The sequence below is a fragment of the Arvicola amphibius genome, chromosome 1, assembly GCF_903992535.2.
Source record: "Arvicola amphibius chromosome 1, mArvAmp1.2, whole genome shotgun sequence".
Lineage (NCBI taxonomy): Eukaryota > Metazoa > Chordata > Mammalia > Rodentia > Cricetidae > Arvicola > Arvicola amphibius.
The window spans coordinates 166,799,726-166,816,381 of record NC_052047.1 but is presented as its reverse complement, the minus strand read 5'-3'; the positions used below and the strand labels follow the sequence as shown (position 1 = coordinate 166,816,381).

The 16,656-nt window shown below is 45.2% G+C and overlaps 1 protein-coding gene across 1 annotated transcript in view; it reads right to left on the bottom strand.

Annotated features, from left to right (window-relative positions):
- The window catches only part of Dmrt1 (doublesex and mab-3 related transcription factor 1), a 94,002-nt gene that overhangs the window by 24,499 nt on the left and 52,847 nt on the right, over nt 1-16,656 (bottom strand). Inside the window, exon 4 of the mRNA XM_038312584.1 lies at nt 12,298-12,442. Within this exon, the coding sequence (XP_038168512.1) occupies nt 12,298-12,442 (145 nt within the window). The remainder of the gene's footprint in view (nt 1-12,297; nt 12,443-16,656) is intronic.

Here is a 16,656-nt window from a genome sequence, read left to right as displayed (position 1 = left end):
TGGTCTGCAGCAACAGTTTTTAATCTCAGACTTAATCAAACCTCTTCCTAGATTAGGATGTTGCCCATAGAAAGGGATGACGCTTCGATAAATGCTCCATTACAGATGAACTCTAAAAACATGCTAAGCAGTCAGACACACAGGACCAAATATTATTAGGTTCCATACAAATAAAATGTCTAGCCGGGCGGTGGTGGCGCACGCCTTTAATCCCAGCACTCGGGAGGCAGAGGCAGGCGGATCTCTGTGAGTTCGAGACCAGCCTGGTCTACAAGAGCTAGCTCCAGGACAGGCTCTAAAGCTGCAGAGAAACCCTGTCTCGAAAAACCAAAAATAAATAAATAAATAAATAAATAAATAAAATGTCTGGGTTAGGGATTTAGCTTAGGGATAGTACATTTGCTAAACATACTAAAGAGCCTGAATTTCTTCCCCAGCAACTCAGGAAAAAGAAAAAAGAAAAGTCCACAACGGGCAGATGCTTATGGGTAGGGGTGGGATGGAGACAGAAATGGAGTGAGGCTGCTAATGGCTGTGGGGACTCTTTCTGGAATGGTGGGAATGTTTTGGAACCAGATAGTGGCGATGGCTGCACAACTTGGCCAACATATTCAAAACCACTGAATTGAACAGCTTAAGAGGTGAACTTTATGGAATGTGAAATATATCTCAGTAAAGCTCTTACAAACAAACTAATAAATCAAGCCCTGGCCCCTCTATAGCCACACAAGTAACAGAAACAAAACAAGCTGGGGAAGGCTGCATAACGGCACACTGCACAGCAGAGCTGGCACCCTGGCTTTTCCAGCTAAAGAAAACCCATCCTGAGGCTCCTGGAGACCAAGGCCAAGCCTTGAGTCAAAGCAGGACAACAGAGCACAGGCCATACTCAGTCCCACACTCTACAGAGGCAACGGTGTTGGACACACAGTAAGGGAAGGGACATGTCCTTAAGACTCTGCTAGCATTCAGAAAACACTGTGGCTGTCTTCTAGGGCACATGCTAGGCATACCGACACGGAGTTGGTACTCCCTTAATTTCTTCTTTGTTTTGATTTTCGAGATAGGGTTTCTCTGTATAGCCCTGGCTGTCCTGGAACTCACTCCATAGATCAGGCTGGTCCCAAACAGAGATCTGTCTTCCTCTGCCTCCTGAATGCTGGGATTAAAGGTGTGTGCCACCACCACCAGAGCTAAATTGATTTTTCTAATCACTGAGGTAAGGCAGCATTTCTGAGGGTTATGGAGAGACATTGCAGAACTGGCTCCGCAGGATGACTTCAAGAGCCATTGTTATGACCGCCAAGATGCAAATGCACAGGTTCCCATCCTAATTCCCAATTAAAATGGGCAAGTTTCATTTACTGCTGCACTTTTGTGTCTAACCTATAAAAAAATGAAGGAAGAAACATGATTCCCTTGGCCCTCTGCGGCCTTCGAATTACCTAAGCGGCAGCAAAAACAATACAATTGTATGTTCAAAGATGAACTACCAGCTGGACACTTAGAAATCCCTGAAATGGCTTCAACCCAATAAGGAAAGTGGCCCAAGCAGCATCAGCGCCACCTCCTGGCCTGTCCTTACAGGGCTAAAACTAATTCTGAAACTCAGAAGTCATCTTAGTTTTCCTCTTCCAGGATAGTTCAGACAAAAGTGATCACAGAAGGCACCAGTGGACAGAGGGAGCAAATAAAACCACAAGGCGGCAGCTTACGTTTAAATTTTACAGACTACAAATCATTTTTAGTCCAATAAAATATTTAGAAAATGATTATAATTCACATTCTTTTACTGTTAAAAATTAAAGCTAACCTGGTATTCATTTTCCCTCAAAATCCATGGGAAGTGATTCCACCTGTTGGCCCAATCACCTCAGCCAAGAGATGATGCTGGAGAATTTAAGGTCAGACTCTCCTGGAACTGGAGGCTGAGGACTTGCTCCTCTAGATCCCCAGAAGCCAGTACCATATGCTGCATGTTTTTCTGAGGCCTCTTCCAGGAAGATGGACAGTTAGTCCATCTTGAGCACGAAGAGTTTACAAATAGAGGCATCAACCCCAAACGACAGTGGGTGTGGCCAGGAGAGCTTCACTCAGCCCTTCATTTAAAGGATATGTGGGTGAACCCAGACTCCAGGCAGGCCTACGTGGGTAAAAACCACAAATCGTCCTAACAGCCTCCTGTGCCAAGCAGAGAATTTGAAAATATATGTGTTAAGCAGATGATCAGGGAACTTCAGGGGCAGCTGTTATCACTGAATATTATTTTTATGGAGTCCATTTTTAATATTGGCGCTTTTAGGGTGAATGTAAATAAACCTGATCATTCGATAAATTCAGTCTGTCTTTTATTTCGCAGATTTAAGCTAAAACAACATAAATCTCTTATTTGGAAGCAGCATCTCTCTCAAGATAGCAGAGGCAGCGCCAGGATTTTGATACCCACTTAAAAATAATAATAAATAAGGGAGTGACTTCAGAGACTTCCCCAGGCACACACAGGATGAGTGCAATTACTCAACCACTGTAGAATCAGCCCATAGGATCTTCTGGCCGTCATACTAAAGGGGACATTACAGCGGACAGTAATAGTCCCAAGAGAAAAAGATCCTTGCTTGTATACAAGAAGATGGTAAATGCAATCATTTTACACGCAGATCAAATTGGCTTCCTCAATGCACTGACCCTAGCTCCCTCGCGAAGTTTCCGTCTAAACTAAGTTCAACAACAACGGTTTGGATGGCACATAAAATCCGGCCACCATTCTTCACACCTGAAACCCATTTGTAAGCTGACCTCAGCACATACTGCATATCCCGTGTATATGTGCAGGATGGGAAGTATATACCTATATATAAATATAAATACATATAAAGCTAACTTTCAGTGTTCGGAAAACAAAAGCTATCCCCATATAACAGCCAAATTCCAACATAACTCAATCTGGACACCTCATCTGGTGTGCACTGCACTCATTCCCAGTGTAAACCCCACTGCGCCGGGCAATGATATACTGTAATGTCACATCGCAATCTGGATTTACTATAAAGGGCCGCTGACGGGCTTCAGAGCAGTAAACATTGCAGCGAGGTGTATTTCACACTGAGCTGGTTTTTATGAAGAACACTTCACCGCCCAGGCACGGCACCCGGGTGATGAATGGTGAAAGATGCATGACAAGCTTCATCATTGTTTGTAAATCTTAACTGTTCCTGCTCACTAACTCTGCAGGCAATTTTCAAAGACAGCAGCCGACAGAAGGACAGCACAGCTCTCCTGAAGGTTATTCAAGTTGTACTTGGCCTGAGGCCGTGCCTCCAAAGAGCTGGGCAGGGAAAATAAACTCCTAAGTTACTCCTCGCTGTGCCAGACTCAAAGCACCGCGGCCCAGCAGATTCGTCAGACTCAGACGACATCTCCACAGTGATCGGTGGCTGCAGCTCCACGCAAGGGCCCAGGCCAAGGCTGGAGCGTCACAGCTCTGAAAACAATTGTCACTGGATGAGCAAGGATACAGGCAAATTCTGTGTAGGCCGTGCCCTAAAGCAAAGCTTCCAAGAGAAACTTGAAGATACAGAAGTCTGTCCTATTCCAGCCACCAAAGGCCACTGAGAGAATTTTAAAAAATGGTATCTTTCTAAAAAAAATAATCTGGGAGGGCCAGTGAGACGGCTCAGTGGGTGAAGGTACTTGCTGAGTTCTGTTTTGGGGTCCCTCATGATGAAGGGACTTGCTGAGTTCTGTTTTGGGGTCCCTCGTGATGAAAGTTCCATAAGCTATCCTCCAAGCCCTCCCCCCACACAGTGAATGCACACGCACACAAGGCAAAACACACATGCAAAATAAATAGATATAATAAAAATGTTTAACTATCTGGGAAAAACTGGACTACTCTTGTTCATGTTACTTACAAATCAAAAACAAGTAGTCTATCATAGAGAATAATAAACTGACTTAAGATCAAAGGGAAAAGCGACTAAGAAGTAGCTGGTGGTGTTCCTATTTCTAATTACTTATATTTTCGAAGTATCTAACCTTCCAATACCTGCCCTCATTAAATATGAACTGTATTCTACTCTCTCCTGCTGAGGAAGAAGGAAATTCAAATACAACCGTAAAACTAAGTGGCTTTCCTGTGTTTGTCAAGAGCACCGTCTCAGCTGACCTGCTGGCGGATTTCAGCCTTTCCCAAGATCTGTGCTGCGAGGTGACAGAAAGGCAGCTCTGAGCGGGGCATTTCTGGATGACGCCTGTGCTACGGGACCGTGCTTTTGACATTTCAGAGGAGCAACAGAAAGACGGTTGTAGGCACATGTAAGTAACTCCCATCACAGCCGTCATCTCTTCGAACAACACTCCACACACAGATACATCAGACCATTTGGCCAGGGAGACTATGCCCTCCCTGTGCCTCAGCTCCCACGCCTGGCATGTGGACACCAGGGCCCCTCTTCTTCCGGCCTCCATGCCTCCGTGGCCTCATCACAATGGCGGTAATAATACCGAGTCTGAAATCCGGTACGCCAGGACGCTGCACAGGGCACCGTCTTAGAGACGCTGCAGAAGGGACACACGTTTGTAAGAGAAACACAAGGGCAAAAAGTGGAGGAAGGGGAGGACAAAGGGGAGAGGGCAGCCAGGGAAAGTGGTTCCAAGGCGCGAGTGAACCCTAGCCCTTACTGTTGACCACTCTGGACAAGGCTTGGAGGGCACACCCTGTCAGTGGGGACACTGGCACAGCCTCATCTGGGTCTCTTGAAGGGCTACAGTCTTCATCAAAAGCCAGAATCAGGTAAAGAATTAATTCTGTAAAATGGAGAGTTTCCCAAAGGCAAGATTCTGTGTAATGCAGTCCAGGATATCTGCAGGCTAACGGCTGCAGAAACCTAACACTTCACCAAGCACTAGAGAGACGAGAATAGAAATAATTCTGGAGAGGTCTTCTTATTCATTCAGGAGAACATGAAGCATCCTGGGAGAGCCCCCACCTCCCACTCCCCCTCTGTCCCACGAGAACACACCCTGGTCATTCCTTTTCAGTGTGGAGATGACTGATCCCATGCCTTACAAGGAGTCTGACCTCCCCAAGGCAGCTCCCAGGGAAGCACCCGCCATTATTAGATGATAGCAGGGTGGCCGGCTTTGTTAAACACTGACATTTTACACACGGGATATTCTGGGGGGCACCAGCGCTCAGTCTTGTCCAAATTGCCTTTACAGGGTCTGCATTTCATGGAGAAAGCAAAGGGACCTGAATAAAAACAGCTCCACTTGTCACCCGGAGCACATCAACTAGGCTCTACTGTTCTTTACGGTTCTTTAGAAGCTGCTGGTCCTCCAGTCTCATCCTCTCTGCTTGGTTTCGGTTCATTAAAAAAACACCTGAATCCTTTATTTCCAAATCAAAAATGACTACCATTTTTAAATGCTTAAAATGTGGAGGGTTTCCAGACAGTGGTGGCACACGCCTTTAATTCCAGCATTCAAGAGGCAGAGGCAGGTGGATCTCTGTGAGTTCAAGGCCAGCCTGGTCTACAAGAGCTAGTTCCAGGACAGCCAGGGCTGTTACACAGAGAAACCCTGTCTCAAAAAAAATGTGGGCATCAGCGTGGACAGTAGTGGTCCATGCTTTTACACATGGATCCATGTGTGAAACCAGGTAAGCTGTTGTTACTGCATTCAGCTTCCCAGTTGAGGGAACCGGAGCTCTAAGATACCATAATCTGAGCCCTGCACTATTGGACCAGAGCTGAGGACCCAAACTAACCCTCCACACCGCAGGGCTCTAGTCTCTTCCAGGCACCAGTTTCTGTGACATCTGCCACTGAATGTTCTACGCTCTTCAAAGCCAGAGCCAACAACAGAAGGAGAATAGTATCATCCGCCCAGCACTCTTTTCTGTCTTCTAAACACTGCGTGAGATACAACGGCCTTTTCTTAAGGGAGGGGGACAAGACAAGAGCAGTGTTCTCTCCTGCAGACTGGGTCACGTGGCTTGGGACAGAATACACAGAACAAGAGCCGCCTTTGGTGTCTTGAGCCCACTTTCCACAGGACTAAGCCAGACTGATGCATTTCTAGAACATTCTTTTCCACAAGGACTGCCAGCAACATCAGCACTTGAAGGGAGGAACTGGATGTGAGGACACCTGACGCCTTTCATGGCGTTTGCCCTTCTTGATACTGGACACCATCAGAACCTCACGACTGGGAAGAGCACCCACCCTCACCGTCTAGAGCAGAACCGAGCTTCTGGACACCATCAAAAACCTCACAACAGTCACGTGACCTCACAGTGCCCATGACCATGGCAACTCTTATAAAGAAAAACAATTACTGGGGTGGCTTACATTTTCAGAGGTTTAGTCCATGATGATCATGGTGGGGTATGACGACATGCAGGCAGACATGGTGTCAGAGAAGGAGCTAAGAGTCCAGCATCTTGCAGGCAACAGGAAGTGGTCTCAGACACTGGGCAGTATGAGACCTCGAAGCCTGCCTCCACGGTGACACGCTTCCTCCAACAAGGCCACACCTCCTAACAGTGCCACTCTTTTTGGGGGTCATTTTCTTTTCAAACCATCACATCTTCTATGGCAGAACTGAGCTTCGTCACAGTAGACACCGTCAAAATTTCACAAAAGTCAGGTGACCTCACAGTGCCCACCCTCACCCTCCAAAAGAGGAAATGAAACAAGCCTTTTGAGAAAGGACTGCTATTGCTAAGGCTACACAGCTTCTGATGCAGAGGTCCATTTTAACTAACCAGACTATTCTAGGCCCCCACATAAGAACTTTTAGCAGAAGGCCACTCGCCTCGCATTGATGGTACCCAGGACAGAAAGACCTGAGGGTGCTTCCAAAGGGCAGCATAGCCTCTGCGCTCCCACCTGCGGAGTCAGGAGGCGCCTCCAGGAGACCTTTCCCACAAAACACAACTCCACCACACAACACTGAACACGTCACAGGTGACCGCACAACCATTCTGTCTGCAGTCTGCAGCGTGGAGTAGAGACATCCACGGTCAGTGACCGTGAAGGAGTCCGAGGCACCACTTCTGTCTGCGCTGAGAGCACCCCAGAAGCTGATCCAAATCTTTAAAGTGTGTTTGTCTTTCCCAGTTGATACAAACCTCACTGAAGGTGTTAACCTGCCTGCTAAGACCCTTTAATAAAGAGAGCAACATGTAGGAAAAGTGCCTCTTTGCGGATGCTACCTGTGTGCGATGAGGCATGGTAAAGTAAGTATCAACACGAACGCTCCATGATGTGGTTATGGTTTTACTGTAGATATGAGAGCAGAGAGACAAAGAAGCAGACTGAATGTGGGCGGGGTTAGGGAAATAGGAAAGAATAGTGGAGACAAGGAGATAGCAAGAAACAGAACAGAGAACAGTAAAAGAGTGAGTGGGAGTGAGGAGAGAGAGGGAGAGGGAGAGGGAGAGGGAGAGGGAGAGGGAGAGAGAGAGAGAGAGAGAGAGAGAGAGAGAGAGAGAGAGAGAGAGAGAGAGAGAGAGAATGAATATAGCTGGGTTATAAGAGGAACACGTTCCAGATGACAAAAGTCCCTGAGCTGCAGAGAGCTTAGGGGCTTAGGGTAGGTAGTAAGGGAGGGTTGGGATGCTAGCTCGGACTCTGAAAAGTATTAACGTGTACTTGTGAAACTAAGGGAGCCTGGAGGCCACACAGGCTTTGATATGCTGCTAGAAGTCACAGGTAGTCATATGTCACTTCTGCCAGGTGAGGGAAATGGCTCCTTTTGGTAGACAGGAACCTGTTTCACAAGTTCTTGAGGAATGCTGACATTTACCTACCTGCCAGAAATCCTCCAATGGTCTGAATGCAGTTCATTTCTGGATATGCATACAGACTGCTTTTAACCTGACACTACTCACCTTCAGCCACACGTACACCCAGTGAGACAGAGGCATGGCTGTGGCATCCCACGTCATCCTTTCTGGAGTGGCATCACTTCCCGGATGCTCCCGGTCACCTCCCACACACCCTCCATGTGTTGCTATGAACTGGGCACACTTCTTCCCACACCTGTCTTCTACTTGGGCAGATCACTGATTTCCAAACTATATGGAGGGAAGGACCTACACTTTATTTACTTTTGAGTTTCTAATCTACTTTGATTAGATACTTTTATAGTATAATAAGGATGAATTATGAGAGCCGTAATTGAGAAAATTGGAAAACAAGTTAGTGTTGGTTAGGATATGGGGAAGTGGAAGCCTTCATACTCTGATGGGAATATAAGATAGGGTAGCTGCTAGGAGAACAGGTTAATGTACCTCAAAAAAATAAATATAAAACTCCCACAAGACCTAGCAATTCCACTCTGGATGGTTTGGATAGACCTAAAAGGCTTTGTCTCAAGGGTGGCACTATTGAGAGGTGGCAGAACTTGGAGGAGGGCGCAGGGTCTCACAGCACAGGTCTGTCATATAAGGAGATAAGAAGACGGCATGTTTAAAGCCTGGCTGGACTACTAAGTGAGTTCAAGGCCAGCCTGGGCTAGCCTGTCAAAACCCTGTAGCAAAAAGGATAGAAGAGGGATAGGGGTCTCAGTGGGTACAGCGCTTGCCTGGCATGTGCCTGACCTAAATTAAAGTCCAGTGGGTGGGTCTTGCATCACTGTAACAGACCCTTGAAGAAGGTGCAGAACCCTAGCCTCTTCCTGTTCCATTCTGTCACCTGGCTGACAAAGTGTGTACTTCTGCCAATGTGTACTTCCCCACCAGAAACCCAAAGCAATGGGCCACTCAGTGACAGATGGGGACCTCCAACACTGTGAGTCAAAACTAACCTTCACTATTTGAAAGCTAGTAAATTCAGTCCTTTTCGCTACAGTGACAAAAGCTGACGCAGACGTACTTCTAGGTGTAAGTTCAGAAGAACTAAGAGCAGGAAATCAAATGGGCAGGTATGAGTGTCGTGCCAGCTCTATCAATCCACAGCAGTCAAAGAATGACAATAATCCAAATGTCCATCAAAGAACGGATGAACAAGATATGATACATCCAAATCACAGGATACGGTTCAGCCATAAAAACACAGAAAGTACTAATTCATCCTAAAGTGTGGACGAACCATGAAAACCTGAAGCGAAGAGAAAGAAATCAGACACCAAGAGCCATGTGCCACCCACTCCATTCGTAGGAACATCAGGAGTAGGGAATCTGGGAGTAGACAGCAGGTTAGCGTTGACCAGGGCTTAGGAAAGGAAGACTTGAAATAACTGCTTCAGGGATGAGTTTCCTCCTCGGTGGGTAAGCATGACGTAGAACCAGATAGAAGTGACAGTTGCCGTAACTCTACATAGCACGCTGACATTCACAATGCCCCAAAGGCATTAAAGGCCTGGGACTGTAGATCAGTAGTACAGTACTTACCTGGTATCAATGGGGCAAATCCCCCGCCTGAGCAAGGGGAGTGAATAAGTTATGTTTATCCATTAAAAAAACTGAAAAATGTATTCTTAATGGACAAATTTATACTCTAATAAAAATTTTCAAGAATTCACTAAGTCCACTTTCAACACTGTTCTCCACATCTTTTAGATGTTGTAGAATAATCCTTCTGTACACTGTGAAGATGTGTTGTTACTAAAAAGCTGATTGGCCGGTAGTTAGGTAGGATTTTGGGGGGCAAAGAGCAGGCTGGGAAGAAAAAGGGCAGATTCAGAGGAGTCACCAGCCACACCACAGAGAGGAAATAAGAAGTGCAATATGAAAAAGAGGTAATGCCTTGTGGCAGAACATAGATAAATAGAAATGGGTTAATCACGACTGCCTAGATCATTCTCTTCCATGTCACTCAGGACTGCCCTGATTGCCAATTCTGGGCTCCACTGTTTGCTTCTAGCTTTCCTAAACCAAAAGATGATGCTTACGTACAAATAACTTGAAAAACAGGCTCTGGAAAAGTAGCTAGGAAAGAGCTGCCCATCAACCCAGAGTAACTGCTGGGGAGAAGCTTAGAACTGAAGTTGAGGAATTATGTATCTCAAAGAGTGTCAGCCCATTAAACAGTCATTTTTTATTTCAGCTGAATCAGAATTATTTGCATTGCTACTGCAGAAGCCCAGATCTACTGTATTAAAAAATGTTTTACTGTGTTATTTTATTTTTCCCTCAAAAAACAAACGCACTTTGATTTTTAAAGCAAGACTCTTTGTGAAACCTCAATTTCATATATAGAACTTGGCTTCATAAAAACTATGTAGACGCCGGGCGGTGGTGGCGCACGCCTTTAATTCCAGCACTCGGGAGGCAGAGGCAGGCGGATCTCTGTGAGTTCGAGGCCAGCCTGGTCTACAAGAGCTAGTTCCAGGACAGGCTCTAAAAAAGCTGCAGAGAAACCCTGTCTTGAAAAACAAAAAAAAAAAAAAACTATGTAGACTTGAAACACATCTGAAGTATCCCTGGGCACTGGGATATCTTCCCAAAGCCCTTGCTCAGCATCAGCAACAATCCCTGGGGTTTGATCCCTAGCAATGGAGGAAAAATGAGCCTTGTATGTCACACTGTTCCTCAAGAACATAACATCTGGAGACTGGAGAGATGGCTTATCAGTTAAAAGCACCGTCTGCAGAGGACCCAGGTTTGACTTGCAGAATCTAGCTTACAACCACCCACAACTCCGGTTCCAGGGGATCCAGTGCCCTCTTCTTGCCTTTAGGCATCAGACACACATGTGGGACATATACGTACATGCAGGCAAAACATGAATTTTTCTTAATTAAAAAAAATAACAGTCTACTATTATGACAAGAATTCAGAAAGGGGGACATTGTATTAAGAGCAAACCAACTCAAAAGAGGCTTTGCATAGCTGATATTGGGATTTTTGTTAGGTGGTATGTGGCTCTAGGAGAAGTGCCATCAGCTCAGATGAGAAAAGTTCATTAAAGGTAAATATGTCTATTTACACAATGAATTACATGTAGGTTTCTAAAGGTAATAGTTTATAGTATGATTCCATGTGGCCTTTCTCAGTCATCCATGTTGTTATCTTACCTCCCTCCCTCTTCCATAAGGAGCCCTCCATTTCCCCTGTACAAACACATAAATGCATGTGGTACAACGGATGAAACAGAAGTCAGGAATCTAAAGGAGAGCAGGGAGGAGTATGGGGGAGGGGGGGCGGGGAAGGAGGAAATGTTATAATTAAAATACAATCTACAGGGAAACCCTGTCTCGAAAAAAAAAAAAACCAAAAAAATAAAAAATAAAATACAATCTGAAAAGTAAACAAACAAAATGACTTTAAAAGAAAAAAATGCATCTATAGAAAAGAAATAAAATACAATCTGAAAAGTAAACAAACAAAATGACTTTAAAAGAAAAAATGCATCTATAGAAAAGAATAAAGTAAAACCAATTCATAGTTGAATTCTTTACAGAATGTTCATCTGGAGAAGAGCAATCACCAATCTCATCTGACTGTAGACCCCGGGAGCTGCAATAACTACCTGCCTGGTAAGGTAGTCCCAATTAGTGCAATATTGGTACAAGTGTTAAGGAAGTAACCAATCACTTTCTGATTGGATTTAGGGCCCATACTTGACTCTGTCAACAAGACTAAGAACTTATGGCTAGATCTATTATGGGATCTAGAGGAAAATCTACTATTACTTTATTAAATGGATAACATAGTATTAAAACAACTCCTAAATCAACACTATACTATAAATCAATGCATCTCTCAACCCGCATCAGAGAAGCTTCTTTTTGTATTAGATGGCAATTGCAACAGGAGCCCACAACTGGCCACCATGCAGAGATTAAGAGATTTTAGAGTGTTCCACCCTACAGGGGCCATCTATATTACATCCCTTCTCCTCAAGGCTCAGGAGTCTATATGGAAGAGACGAAGAGCCAGAAGTGGAGGGTGACTTGAGGAAATCCTACTTTCCAGATATAACAGGGCAATTCTACATATGAACACACAGCAACTATGACAGCAGGAATGGAGGAGGGGTAGGTAAAAAGCCCCTCCCTAGCTAAGAAGCTATTGGTATCTGATTGCTGCTTGAAGAAGGAAAGTCAGATGTCTTCATAGATGTGATGCCTGGTTTATCAACCACACTCCAGGGCAGGTCCTAACATAAACTAGACTCCATGAGAGAGAGGAGGAAGGCAGGAGAGAGAGAAGGAGAAGGAGGAAGAAGTTGGATGGATAAGAAGGTGGGAGATCTGGGAAGAGCTGTATGATATTCTCAAAGAATAATAATTTACAAATCCCCAAAGCTCCTATGAAACATGCCCACAGATACCCACCACAGAACCTACCACTTGCTTTGGCTTCTGAGTAGGAGGGGCCATCCTCAAAGGCGAAGATCTGGGACACGCTCTGGCCCAGGTAGGAGGGAGGCCCATAGTATGAGTGCATCCGGTACTGGGAGCTCACGGGGTGACGGCTCTCCGCGCTCTTCATCTGCGGAAGAAAAATGAAAGGACACCTTTGTTATGGTTTGAATATGTAATGCTCCCCACAGGATCACATTCCCAAGGTCTGATCCCCAATGCATGGGACTGACTTGAGAAATTCTGGGACCATGAGGAAGGAGATGGGACCTAACTGGAGGCCTCCAGTGGTGGGGATGGACAGACTCTCGAGGACAGCTTCCGTCTGACCCCTCTAGTGTCTGTCTTTTCTTCCTGTGCCCCACAAAGGGAGCGGCTCTGCTCTGTCACACACTCCATACCGCAAAGTCAGCACAGTACAGAAAGTCTGTACCTTATGTATGGAGGCAGGGTCTTTCACTTAAGCCCAGAGATCACCAGCTCAGCTATTCAAACTGGCCAGCTGCTCTAGGGATCTCATCTCCATCTCTTGATGATTGCAAGTGGGTGCCCAGGCCTGCCCCGTATTTGTGTAGATGTGGGCATCTGAGCTCTGAACCTCACACTTTCATTGCAAGCATTTTACCCATTGAGTGGTATCTTCAGCACGTCTAAGATCGGGAGCGGGTTATGGATTATTATTATTATTATTATTATTATTATTATTATTATTATTATTATTGAGTCTGTAAGTGCTTCAGTAGAACTCCTGCACAAATGCTACCGGCTTCCCAAGGAGCCAATTACACAGTCGGAAAAATCAAGCCCTGACCTAACAGTCAGGGCCAACTTTAGGCGCAGATGCCCATGGACTCTGGGTGCTGAGTTAGACACATCTCCCTCGGGTCTGACAATGTCTAAAAGTTAGTTCTTCAAGGAAAATTGTTTTCAATATCTCCTTTACACAAAGTGATCAGACTTGAGCCACCAAGCTTTGCAAAATGCTGCATTCTTCCTTAGCTGTGGAAGTATACACAAACACTGAAATAGTTAATATTCACCATGATTTCAGAGCAACACTCCGCAAGTATTTTACTATAAATGACCAAAGAGTAACTAACTGAGGGTTTGCCAAGGCATCTATAGGCAACAGCAAATGAATGGGCATGACTGTGTCCCAATAAAACTTCATTTATAAATATGTGGACAAGTTCTCAGTCTTGTCTCTCACTGAAGTAGAAGAAGGACCTGATGCCTTGGTTCCACCCCTTGAAAATCTAATTCAACTCGTCTGGAATGTGGCCTGGACCCAGAGTCTTTCCAAAGCTCTTTAGGTAATTCTAACGTGTCACCAAGACTCTAAAAATTACCAATATGTATCCACACACCAGAGAAGAACAAGATCCCATGTATTTTAAAAAAAGTTAAAAAGTCAAGTCTGATAAGCAGATTGGCCAACAGCTGTCATCCCAGCATGCACACTGCCCAGAAAGCTATGCAGACAAAGGGCATCCTTTCAAACAGCTCATAGGAAAATAAGTACTGCTTCAAAATATACATATGTTTACTGTTCCCCATTTAATTCTTTATCTTTTCAGAAAGCATCAGAAACTGTGAACTTGGAATTGAGCTATTGGTATTCAATTACTCAAGTTTTCTCAATGTCTCCGTGAGATCACAACAGAAGACTTCCAGCAAAATAAGAAGGGGGAAAAAGAATACAAAAGGCCAAACTCCCATTTGAGGTTGTTAAAATGTGAGTTTACCAAGGTCATCGATCACTTCAGCTACATCCAACTCAGAAAGATGTGTCAGGGCTGAAGAGGTGGCTCAGCCATCAGAGAGAGGCTAAACTCCGAAGGAAAACTTAAGGCCACAATAACCATTTACTCACAAACCTACACAGGAGTAAGGATTTGGGTCTCTAAGAACACAGAGCCCTCTTAAACACAAAGTTAAAACTGAGGTGATGCTCACCCCAGAAGGTCTGGGAGTAACTCCAGGTAACTTCCTGCTCCCTTCTAATTTTAGAGAGACAAGACAGACTGATGGTAGACAACACAATCCTGCTACTCTGGCGTAGGCAGATGGGTGGATAATGAAGCCTTTGAAATGTATTCGCTCTTAAACCAGTAGCTTTCATTTGGGGACAACCTAGTCCCTATGGGGAGACGTGATATCTGGAGACATGTTCGGCTGTCACATCTGGAAGCAAAGACAACTGCTACAGGCATCTAGAGATAAAGGCCGGTGACACCGCTATCCTCCCACAGGGCCCACGGCAGTCCCCTGACAACCAAGCATCCACCCCAACACCACAACAGTGCCAAGGCTGGGGAACCTGTTTCAAACTAATCCTTCCCTCCCCTCTGGGTGAAAGACAATGACAGCAGCAAATGGAGGAACTGTTCAGTTATATACACGGGCGATATCAGTTACACACACACATACACACACACACACACACACACACACAGAGTTATAAAATGCTAGCTTGTTTCCTTGAGATTTTATTTTTGTTCCTTTATATTAAACAAATAAACCAAGAAAAACCTAAAAAAAATCCAAGATTCCAGTGAATTATATCTAATATTATTATTAGCATGTGGTGGCCGGCAAGCCAGAGACATGTTTTATAATCTTATTACGCACCCCAGTCTCTGAACCGGAGTGTGGGAAGGGAGGAAAGCAGAGGGCAGGGGAGGGGAGAAAGTAGGAGAGAAGAGGAGGAAGGAGGAGGAGAAGGAAAGAGGGAAGGAGGAGGGAGGTAGGGGAGGGGAGGTGGGAGGGAGGGGAGGTGGAGGGAGGGGGATGTTGTCGTTAGGTTTTTTGTCTCTTTCTTTTTGGCTATCGTCTTCTCTCTTCTTCTCTTCTCTTCTCTTCTCTTCTCTTCCTTCTCTCTCTTCTCTTTCCTGCTCGAGAGGGAGAGGAGAGGAGAGGCCTTCAGCAGGACACAGGTGCCTGTGAGGGAGCCCAAGGATTCTTCAGAATATTATGGGGAGGGTGTCTACCATGAAGACTGCCCTCAAGATGCTGAAGAATGCAAAAGATGTTTGTCTTTGTCCAAATATGGAAAAGATGTTCTTCCCCTCCTGAGAGCAGTAGTCAGGTGGAGGGGTAGAGGAAAGCAAATAATTTAAGAACCAATACATCTAAGCCATCTTAGACTGTAAAGCCCAAGCTTACCAGAGCAATAGCAACAGAAAGAAGCACGCAAAAACAAGAAAACTCCTGCACATGGGGCTTTTCCAGGAGAGATGAAGAAAGGAGTTTATCTCAGTAAATTGAAGAAATGAAAGTCAGCCATGGGACACACCAGGGCAAAGTGAGCAAGCTCTGTGGAAACAACCAACGCTGACCGTGTCAGCATCCGATAAGCCTCCCCAGGACTCCAAATCCCGGAGCACCCGAGCAGTGACTCCCAAGTCCTGAACAGCTGAAAGGGTCACTCCCATGGGACTTCAGGATCACATCTGGACTTGTAAGTGGTCTACGGTGCTTGACATCACCATAAACGTAAGTAATCTGTAAATACTGCTAACTTAAAGACCCAAATGCATGCTTCTCAGTGTTCTTACTATCTTCATTGGTAGCACTGACTTTTCTTAGACTGTGTTTTCCAAAAGACAGAACTGCCACTCATCAGGCCCTGAAATAATCCAGTCACCATCCACACACAACTTGGAGGGCTCAAACAGGAGAACCACTTAAGCCCAGAAGTTCAAGATCAGCAAGACCAGAGGGAAAAAAGAATGGCAAATTCGCATGAACAGTGTGTGGACAGTAGGTAGAATCGCTAATTGTGAGCGGCTGTGTACCTGAATACACGTGAAAGCACACTTGCTGTAGGTCTCGGTCTAAAGCATTCAAGACACTGATGTTGTTAACCAGGTAAAGGGGAACTTCACAAACAGGTACCTAGTTAGAAAGAAACAACCAAGTAGAATCTAAAATCTTCCCTTTCCCTGGGACCTGGAAGGTCTTGGTATATTCCAGAGTATTAATGAAAGAAAGGGCAGGTACCTACCTAGCTAGGACTGACTACCTTAGGGCCTTTATCATCCTTGCAAATTCTACAAAGAATCGTCCGGGCTCTAGAGACAGCCCCTTGTGTTTGTATGACTCACGATCTAGGGCTAGAAATATGGTGTAGGGAAAGGCACATGCTACACAAACATTAGGACCTGAGTTTAAAACCCACAAAAAAACAGCCAGGAGTGGTTACTGGTACACCTGTAACCCCAGTGCCGGCAGGAGAATGGGGAGAGCGGAGACAGGAATTGATGGTATTTGTTGGACACAGCCTACCTCTAGATTGAGTGAGAGTCCTTGTCTCAAGGGAACAAAGCCAACTGTGATGGAATA